Source organism: Alosa sapidissima, chromosome 5, assembly GCF_018492685.1.
Source record: "Alosa sapidissima isolate fAloSap1 chromosome 5, fAloSap1.pri, whole genome shotgun sequence".
Classification (NCBI taxonomy): Eukaryota; Metazoa; Chordata; class Actinopteri; order Clupeiformes; family Clupeidae; genus Alosa; species Alosa sapidissima.
The window spans coordinates 34,743,687-34,754,528 of NC_055961.1; the positions used below are offsets into that span (position 1 = coordinate 34,743,687).

General features: G+C 39.2%; 1 protein-coding gene and 1 long non-coding RNA gene across 3 annotated transcripts; one reads left to right on the forward strand and one right to left on the reverse strand.

The window, feature by feature from the left end:
• The first annotated feature begins 1,939 nt into the window (after nt 1–1,939).
• ugt5d1 (UDP glucuronosyltransferase 5 family, polypeptide D1) lies at nt 1,940–4,899 on the forward strand. Its single transcript, XM_042092929.1, has 2 exons — nt 1,940–2,041; nt 2,552–4,899. The coding sequence occupies exon 2, from the start codon at nt 2,557–2,559 to the stop codon at nt 4,156–4,158; it is 1,602 nt and encodes a 533-aa protein (XP_041948863.1). The 5' UTR covers nt 1,940–2,041; nt 2,552–2,556; the 3' UTR covers nt 4,159–4,899.
• Nucleotides 4,900–8,842: 3,943 nt separating this feature from the next.
• Nucleotides 8,843–10,541, reverse strand: LOC121709505. 2 transcript variants are annotated; one of them, XR_006031967.1, is made up of 4 exons: nt 10,455–10,541; nt 9,645–9,730; nt 9,257–9,344; nt 8,853–9,154 (listed from the first exon to the last, which is right to left on the reverse strand). It is a non-coding gene; the product is annotated as an uncharacterized LOC121709505 (long non-coding RNA). The 2 variants fall into 2 exon arrangements; XR_006031966.1 differs by having other exon boundaries at nt 8,843–9,344.
• Between the last annotated feature and the right edge of the window lie 301 nt (nt 10,542–10,842).

Consider the following 10,842-nt stretch of genomic DNA (forward strand, 5'->3'; position numbering starts at 1 on the left):
TATCTTTTATTTCTTTGCATTGTGCAGGTTACATTAGCCTACATAAACAGAATATAGGAACAGGAAAATGTCTTGGATCCATTATTTATTGCGACTGCAAGATTAGTAGCCCCATAAACAGTCAGTGATGGCGAGTTATATTCTGTGATATAGCCTATGCGACTATCCGTGCGGCACACCCTTATTCAACATGACTCCTAACTTTGGTTGAAAGATTACAGAAGCTAGGTTTAGCTGTGACAATATCCTGGGTAATATCCTAACAGCTAATGCTATTTTACACAGTAAAATGAAAGCCTGGTCACCAGTTCAGGGGCGGAGCCAGACATTTGAAACATTGGGGGCTTAGCCCAGTGTCACACACAGGAAGGCTAGGGGGGTCCGGGTGCATGCCCCCCCCGGCAGACATTTTTGAAAAATATGCCCCCTAAATAATGACTTCTAGTGAATCCTAATGGACACATTGAGACTTTAAAAATTGTGAGACTCAAGGTATCTGACTGTGTAAAATGATAGGTTTGGGTCTTTCAAGAGGTATCTACACTGTGTAAAATGATAGTTTTGGGTCTTTCAAGAGGGGTCTATAGGCATTGCCTATCTAATCAGCATGCACTTAGATAATTAAGCGTTTCTTATGAGTTATGGTTTGTAGGCCTATATTATAGGCTAGTATACTTTAGTAGCTACCTTATCTCAATACATTTTTAGCTGTTAAATGCATGTATTTCTAATAATAGTTGTTTTAATGGCAGTATGTGTATTCGGAAATGTGCAAACAGTATCTAGTTTCTATATGGATCTTTTTGCCACGTTTTGCGACTCTGAACTCTGGCCAAAGTAGCCTTATGGTCAGGTTTGGCACAGCTCCACACATTGTGAGCCCTGATTATAATGTTCAGTGGAACACATGAAGCTAAGTTTAATCCAGGTTTTAAAATTCATTTTTCAAAATGGGGGGGGAATCCCCCCCCCCTTCAGTGCTTAAGTTGCCAGTTTGTATGGCTAGTTATTTTGCCTACTTAGACTCTGCATAATGAAAAAGCGTATTATGTCCCCTTTCTTCTTTTTGGGTGGCATAGCTGATCTAGATAGATAGATTAGGGCTGTCAATCGATTAAAAAATGTAATCGAATTAATTACTAAATTAATCGCATATATAATTTTTGCTGTGAAAGTATTTTAAATATTTAAATTCAAATGAGTCATTGAATAATCAGCATTAGTGACATTAAAGTTCAAAAACTCTTTTATTATTATTTTCACTGTTCAAAGAATCGCCATAATAATAAGACCTAATATTCTGAGGAAATTAATTTAAAAGTGCTTCGGGAAGAAGTTTTTTTTCCACATACAAGGCATTTCAGGCCACAGATATAACTTAGGGGACACAATGAAAATAAATTAACACTCCCCTCAATGTCAACACTTATTTCTTTGCATTGATGTGCGACTATAGAGTTGATGAACTCCAGTGATATGCTAATTCCTTGCTGCAGAGATTGCAGAGGACTTTATTTTAATCAACACTTTATTTTTATCAACACCATCAGGCCGTTTTTCAAAAGTAAATGTTCCAATCAATGATCTAGGCAGCACATTTTCTTCTCTCTTCTTCATTTTACAGTCTAATGGTTACTGACTAGAACGGTAAAAGGTCATACAAGGTAATTCGCTAAAATATTGGTGGGGACAATTTTGTCATCTTAAAATGTTGATTAGGACTAGTCCTTAGCGTCCCACCCTAAATCTACGCCCATGGAGGTGAAATTTATTTTGTATACTCATGAAGCCCTAATGAACCAAAATAACTGAAAGAAATAAAAAATGCATTCAAATTTATACCCCGGGTCTCAGGAGGTTAATGATCAACATGTTGAGAAATTGTACTTTGAACAATCACACACAAGCACACGCAGCAGATTTGGTAATAATGCTATACACGTGCAGAGACAGGCAGATGCCGACATCAATCTTGTTGATGCCAGAGTAGCTTTTGATAATCAAAAATTGGCTCCCACTGGACTGGCTGCCACAGAAACTTGTAAGTGAAGTTATTCTATATTAGCTATGAAATTATGGACAGAACTCAAAAGGCTTGTATGTGGCCAGTCCGACAGAACTCAAAAGGCTTGCAACAAAAGCCGGTCCGATTCTGCATATAAAAAGTGTTTTATATTGTGTCTATTGTATCTCCAGTTTACTTTCACCTCAACGTTTATATGTATTTTATTTTTATTTTTATTTGTATTTTAGTTTCACTTAACAATTAGCATGTCATGTTTTAAGCTGTAGCCTATCAATTCACTATTGAGATACATGAAAGAGTGGCAGAATGTTGGTACATTAGAAAATGTTTTAATTCTCTGTGTCTTACCACTGAAACAGCATTTTTAGAGCAGAGAATTTATGTATGCCCTTTGACTTGAAAAGTAGAAGGAGTTTTTAAATTGTTGAAGAATTTCAAAAATGGACTTTCTCTCAAAGATTACACTGTGTTTAAAATGATGACTGAGATTGCACTGATCTGATCTTGACTCCCTTTCTTTTTCAGAGATCATGGGGTCCAGTACTTTGCAATCTGTAGGAAATGTAGCATTGAAAGCTGCTTTTCTTCTATCCATGTTTGTGGAAAGCTGCAATGGTGGGAATATTTTAGTCTTCCCCGTGGATGGCAGCCACTGGATCAACATGAAAATTCTCATGGAGGACCTGCACGCCAGGGGTCACAGCATGACCCTTATCCGTCCGTCCACGAGCTGGTACATTCCGGAGACATCTCCCCTCTTCACCATCATCAACGTCCCGGACGAGATCAAATTTGACGATTTTTTTGATGTCTATTTAAAGAAGCAAATAGAATTTCTGAAGGGGAAGGAGTCTGTGCTGAAATTCCTCAGCATTCAGTTGGAGTTCTTTGATATGCTGTCATATTACCACCGCCTCACTTGCGCCTTGCTTTCACGAATGTTCGATGACAGAGAGCTTATTCAACGACTGCAAAATGAAAAGTTTGACCTCGTCCTCACTGATCCGGCCATCTCTGGAGGGGTTATGTTAGCCCACTACCTTAAGCTTCCCCTTGTACTGAACGCCCGCTGGATTTGTAGTGGTGAGGGTCATTTCGCCATTGCTCCCTCACCTCTGTCTTATATCCCCGTTACAGGATCTGGCTATTCCGATAACATGACTTTTTTTCAAAGGGTGAAGAATGTCTTTTTTTATAGCACAATGCTCTTTCAGAACTATTTTGTGGTGGGGCCACATTATAAAGATCTATGCAAAAAGCATTTTGATGAAAACTGCAATGTTCTTACCTACACTCAGGAGGCCGACATCTGGCTTATGAGGCTGGACTTTGTCTTTGACTTTCCCCGACCCACCATGCCTAATGTGGTCTACATGGGGGGGTTCCAGTGTAAGCCATCCAAACCCCTCCCAGATGACCTGGAGGCTTTCGTTCAGAGCGCAGGTGAACATGGGATTGTTATCATGTCAATGGGAACTTTGGTCAAAGGGCTCCCCAGTGAGATAGCTGACGAGATAGCAGCTGCATTCGCAAAACTGCCGCAGAAGGTCATCTGGAGGCATCTAGGCGAAAGGCCATCGACGCTGGGCAACAACACCATGCTGGTGCAGTGGATGCCCCAGAATGACCTCCTGGGCCACCCCCAGATAAAGGCCTTCGTCGCCCATGGGGGCACGAACGGAGTTCAGGAGGCCATCTACCACGGGGTGCCTGTCCTCGGCATCCCGCTGTTTTTCGACCAGTTCGACAACCTGCTGCGCGTGAGGGAGAGGGGCGGCGGGCTGATCCTGGACCTGTCCGAACTGAACCAGCACACCTTCCACACAAGCTTGCAGGAGATCACGCAGAACCCCAGCTACAGGGAGAACATGCAGAGGCTGTCTCGGCTCCACAGGGACCAGCCCATGAGCCCGCTGGACCAGGCAGGGTTCTGGATCGAGTTCGTCATGAGGAACAAGGGAGCCGCTCATCTACGCACTGACTCCTACAAGATGCCCTGGTACACCTACCACTCACTAGATGTCATTCTGACGCTGCTGTCTTTGGTTGGGCTCCTTTTGTTGACTACTGTAGCAGCTTTTAGATATACGTGTTGCAGAATGTGCTGCAGAAAGAAAGTAAAGCACGAGTGACCTGATTGAAATGGATTAAATTTGTTGCCACATCAAATTGTGATCGACTATTGAAATGATTGGGGACGGAACTTACTCCCTCTCTCCGGCTCTATATACCAACTCCTCTGCTTTGATCGTGCTCCAGATTATGATCATACCAGCCCAAGAGTTGCCAACAACAACAACAGCATATACACTGAAAAAAAAAGTTCCTTAAATTTACATGATTTTAATGTGTACATCGGTCCCACATGATCAGAATGTGTCCAACTGACACAATTTTTACACTTTTGTTCTAGTTAATCGTTTCTTGTAAAACCTACACATTGAAATCACATCGTATTACATAAAAAAATCATGTTGAATGAAGATAATACCTTCATATTTATGTAATACCAATGTATTGTGTAATGCTAAAGTAATTTTATCATGTCAATAGTAATAGATTGTAAAAGGTACTTCTAACTTCATTTATTAATGCTAAAAAAATAAACTCTTAAAGTTGTATGTCCCTATAGTACCAGAACAGTGTCTTTTAACTGTTTTTTTTTTTCTAGAATTGCAGACATCTGTTATACATCTTTTTACTGAAAAGAGTCAAGTCAGTTTAGTAGTCAATTTTTATTGAAAGCAACATGAAATACACAGTATTGTTTTTTATCCAGCAATTGACAAATGGAAAAAAGTGCAGCAAACATCACAGGGAGAGGAGGGAGAGGAGAAAGATAGAGGAGTGAAAGAGGAAGAGGAGTGAGAGAAGTGAGAGAGGGAGAAGAGAGAGAGAAGGGGAGAGAACAGGGATAAGAGAGAGAGGGAGAGAAGAGAAAGAAAGAGAGAGATCAGGCCTGAAGACTGATGGACCAGATTCAAAGATGACCGACCAAAAGGTGACATTTCTAGTTCCTAAAATAAAGATAATGAATAAATAATAACTAGACTGCATTTCCGGCGGGAACTGCGAAAGTGTGCTTGCCCTGGTCCGGTCACCAACGTGAGCAGACAGTGGCATACGCTATGCTGAACCTGGCTTGATCCAAGCATTCTAACTGTGCCTTTCAGTGTTGGAGCAGTGGCAATACCTCTAAAGCTCTAGGAGAGGGCTATTCAACTATTGGCTTGCGGGGTGACTAAGATCAAATCAATAAAAATAAACAACAGCAGCGATTGGCTGCAATAATAAATAATGTCACGTGTCTTGCACCTCTCAAACTGGGCTATCAGGTAAAGAATTGAAATTATGAAATATGACCAAGGCATTAAAATGCTGCTTGTTTGTCAGGATACTTTTTCACTGATTTATTTAAAAAAAATATGAACTATGAGTGTGAATGTTATATATTCCATCCCCTAATTATGTTTTACTGGTTTATTTGACAAATATTCTATATGGATTTGCTCTATAAAGACCTTATGTCTGTTTGGGATTATTTTGAGAGCCTGGGATTGTTTTGAAAGCATCTGTATCTCAGATGTATCTCAGAATAAAGGAATAAAGGAATACTTCATATTTTGTTTGTTTGTCTGTTCATCTGTTTGTTCGCAAGATAACTCAAAAAGTTTGGGAGTGATCCGGATCACCGTCTGGATCCAGGAGGCGGTTATGTTTTCGTTTGGTGGAGGTCTGCACTCTCGGAGTGCTTTTCTAGTTTTGCATGGCAAACTTAATTTCTTAATCTGTCTGTCCATAGGTCAACACTGCCTCCTTACCAAGTTTCTTAAAGGTTTTCACCAACTCACCCAACCAAGTACACGTGTTTACCTTGGAAAAACAATTTTGAGCCTGGCTTTATCACACTATCTGCTTTTGTGTGTATGCAAATCAGAGCATTTTTAATGAGATAGGGCCTCATTTGCATATGTAAACATTAAAATATAAAAAACATGCAATACATTTTTTTCTCATCTTAACATAAGTAATCAACTCAGAAATGTTCATGGTGATATCTATTATTTAATTGTTTTACCCTATTCATGCCTCGCCTTAATTGCCTATTTATGCTAATTATGCAAATTGCCCAAAGTGCAACTTTAGGCAACCAAGTTGAATTCCACCCACTAGGACTATAGATGACATTTCTGCAATAAAACTTTAGGGTACTCAACATTTCTGGGTTCATGAAATCACGACTAGACTATTAAGTTATTTTATTTGAAACATTACTTAGCCTACTTCCATACAGTGAGTCCCATTAAGAAGTGGCCACTTCATTCGCGCTTACCTTGATTCACGCAGCAACATTATTAAATTAATCTGTCACCATATGCCTACGTTTGCAAAGAGGAGAACATTTTAATTTGATTCACAATGAAACGTTACATTTAATGTACATGATCATGCTGACAATGAGTAGGCTAGTTTTGGTTGTTGTTGTTGGTGTTCCCATAGACAGTAAAAGAAAGGGTGTTCCCTGCATCCCTTAGTTAGTTATGCCTACAATGCAACATTGTTCCCTCGCGATTGGAAGCTCCTGTAGACGCATTTCAAAACATCGCGACGTGAAATGCCACCACAAAAAACTGTTTGTGAATCGCGACTTCTTTTAAGCCGTAGGCTTAAAAGAAGGCTAAAATTCTTCCTGAATTACTCTTAGTAAAAAAAATAGGAGTCCTAAAGTTATGAGTGACGAAGTTACGAGTACAAGCATCTCATATCAAATGACCATGGCATTACACTAAGCAACATAAATCCCATACAGCAACATCTCTTTCCTATGACATAGCAAACTAACTTCTAGCCACACAAGAAATGAATGATGTTAAATCTCTGCTTAGCATTCTAATAACAGAAGGGGCACATGTTGACCACTACAACATGACTCATTATGTCTGTAACTCTATAAAACACTTACTTTCATAAAGGACGCACACCATCCAGCACATAAACATGGAAACCAATATTTTAGGTAGGCCTACTTGGCCACAAACTCAAAACGTGTCTCCAGAGAATGTCTAATAAGGGGAGAACTGCCACTCTCGGAAAACTTCCGGTTTCTGAACTGGTTGCAGTTCCTTCTGTGGTTCCACATGAGGGCGCTCGTCCACGAGTGCAGAATGCATGGAGGTCTATGGAGCTGTACCCCTCAAAATCCACTTTTCTTGGGATATAATTTTTTTTCAAGTAATTTGAGTATTGCATTCGAAAGGAGAGGCAAAGAAAATACACCTGGTTGAGTATTATATTTTTTAAAGTCACTTAATTGCTCTAAAAAGCCTTTCAAATGTGTCAATGACGTCATTCATTAGCACAATGCTAGCGTGTTATGTGCAACAACGACCCAACCTGTAAGAAATCAAAAGGACATAAGTACTCGTTCATTCAACTTTTGACCTATAACCCATGTTGAAGTTATACAAACTACAATCAAATCTGAGATTTGTCAACGACAATCAGGTGAAAGAGACCAATTTAGCTGTCTAGCTCCATTGACTCCCATTCATTCTGCACTCATGGCGATCGCCCCCAGTGGAACTCTGGTGGAACTGCATCCAAAATTCGGTACAATGGGACTTAATACGGAGTGGCAAGGCTCTCCGTAGACGGGCTCTGGTGTCTCTGGTGTTGAATGAAGCTCTGTTCTAGAATCTTTGCTCTGAAGGCCGTTCCCAGCGTTGCTAGGCAACATCAAATAAACTAAATGAGTCTTCCAGGTATTAAAAGTGTACGTGTGATTACGAATGGATGTGTGTGGTTTGCAATTAGAATAAACAAGAAATTCCAACTTTTCCAATAATTTCCCAAGATAAATTACATAATATTTGCACCTTCCTTACTTGTGAAGCTCACACTAATTCCCGCATTTAGTGAAATGTAATACAACGTTGCCACCTAGCGTTCAGATGTAGGCCTAGGCTATTTAACATTAACGTGACATTTCCTGCTTATTCTTTCGTCAACTCCATGCTTTTAGGAAAACAATCTTTTTATCATAGTTCCCTCTTCAATGAGCGATTACCAGCTCGTTTTTGTAACAGAGATAGCTGTTTATTGTACCTAGGTTTACAGAAACACCTATTCATATTAATACGTATGGAGTGCTGCCGACCACTGTTCATTACATGGCCCAGAATGCCTTGCATGTCTTTACAACAAAACAACACAGTAAAACCTAAATGCCCGTAAACATATGCATTTGCATACTTGTAACATTTTTAATAATACTCTCCCATCATTATATTTAACAATAATGAAAAATTGAATTTGAATACCGTCAATGTGAAAATAACTGTACTACGTCAGCAATAAATAGCTAATGTTCTCAATTTCAGTTAGTAAGTCCATACTATCCCATGGCTGAGCAAGGATTTCATGATTAGGCAAGGCTGCCCAGAGACATTGTGCATACTTGGAAGGCATTGTGGTAGTAGTACAACTGCAAATGTGAAAGGTGCTAGTTACCAAATACGGGTGAGTGGTTTGCCAGATGCTGGAAACTTTTGGAATATATTCTTTTTTTTTTTAGCTTATGCACCCTCACATTGGAGTCCCGAGTTCAAATACAAAATTTGGTATCGATATGTGACAGTGTTCCTGAGATATGGACAACTTCCTGTTTCGGAGCTTCGCCGCCGATTTCGTTTGAAAGAACAATAAGTGTGCTGCTTTGCAAGCACACTTAATAATAAAAAACATACACAAAAAGATTCCATGACCCGTAGTCACTCAGCCATTGATAGTCCTTTCAGGTTTCAACATAGTAAAAACAGTATTCTTTTTCAAAAAATAAAAATGGAAAGTCATTCACTGAAACAGGTTGTTCTTTAACCAACCTTGGGAGTTTGCCTTCATCCAGCTCCATAAAGATTTTTTGCAATGCCTCAAAGGTGTATCTAAGCATGGGCAGGTACATGAGGTTATCAACAACGACATCATAGTGACAGCTAACGGTATGCCATGTAGATCTGTCAAAACTTTATTCCTTGGAGTACAACCCCAATGTCCTCTGGTTCACTTGACTCATGTTCTCTCAGGACATAAACCCCAGTTGTCTTCAATGACATCAACTTCATCCATGCCCTGAATTAGGCAGACAAATGCACATAACAGTAAGAAAATGAGACCCTCTAACAAAGCCCTATTGAGAAATGAATGTGAAAATAGACATGTTCATGTACATACCACATATTCCTGCACAAAGTTTTCAGGATCTTCCCCCGTGTAGATACAAAGTCCCTTCAGGAGACACTTGGCCAGCATCTATATCACACTGAAATAAAAACATTATTGATTAGCACGTTAATCCAAGTTTCATTTAAGTCAGCCACTGTTGTAAACGACCATATGATAAAAAGAAACAAAAAGTTAGACGAATACAATAGATAGATAAATAGATAGATAGATTGATTGATTGATAGATACTTTATTCTTCCTGAGATCATCACAAATTTTAGGATGTGATAAATAATAGAATAATAATAGAACAATATGTGAAGAAGTATCAATATCAACATGATCAAAAATATTAGCCTCTGTAAGGTTTGCATGATTAAAACTCTGCATCACTCACATCAGTAATTTGCTTAATCATTGCTTGGAGACAGGAACTTGGATTGAAGTGGGACAATTGTGATTCTTTTGAAATTCCGTGTTGATCTGAAATAAGATTAGCAGGAATTAAATTAGTTTCATACCATCACACATACGACAGTGCCAGAAAAAACATACGCATACTGCACCACACATCTGGCATAACAGCCATTTATTGGTGTATAAGACATTCATTTTATCAACAGTAAATTCATAAATAAATAAAAGATCAAACTTCAGTGACTTCAAACAGTAACATCACTACATCTTAGACTCAGTAACAAAAAAGTTGTATGCGTACACTGTACTACCTGTTTTTTTGCCTGCACAAACAAATCAAAATATTTATATTTCATATTTTCATCATATGGGGAGACAACTTCCTAGGGCTAAACGTTTTTGGATGCTATAATGTAACTTTGCAAATGGCTTTTTGTCCACGTGGCTATGCTAGCTTGCTTTTAGGCAGCCATTTGCTGGCAACACACTTGGCGCACACAGGCTAACAGGCTTTTCACTCACATACAACTTATTATGCTTCAAACGTGTTCAAATTAATGGACTGTACCAAACCAAGCCCAATTTAGCTTTACTATGATTTATGTATTTTTCCAACCGCCCAACAGATGCAGCTAACTGGTTGGTTAGGCTAAAGTTAACTTTGTAAAAAGAATTGGACCAAAAAATACAAAGACATCAAGGGTCAACTTTGCAACGCTGTAATACTGTAAGAAAACAGCTAGGAGATTTATTGTCTAATATAAGATGATCATAAGGTTGATAAACTTACCCTTCAGTAGGCTAATTCGATCTGCTATTCTCTCTTCCACTTCAGTCACTGATGATAGATATTCAAACTTTAACGGTCAAACCAAAGATTGTTAAGGCGGAGCAAGATACTTCGTCGTAGTTCATGTCTATGGGCGTGAAATGGGGATCGAATCCTGTCTGCATTAAGAGGCGTGTCGATGACGTATTGACGAGCGTAAGTTGCAACCGGCCAACAGCAGCGGCATAAATAACCGGCGCACACCTGATATAAGGTTGATTTTCTCTAGACTGGATTGCTCAAAAATGCTAAAAATGTACCTGAAATGTTCAGAAGGGTTTGAGGATCATGAAAATGTGCCAGAAATTCACATTCCTAACTCTATAGAACCAATTCACATTCCTAACTC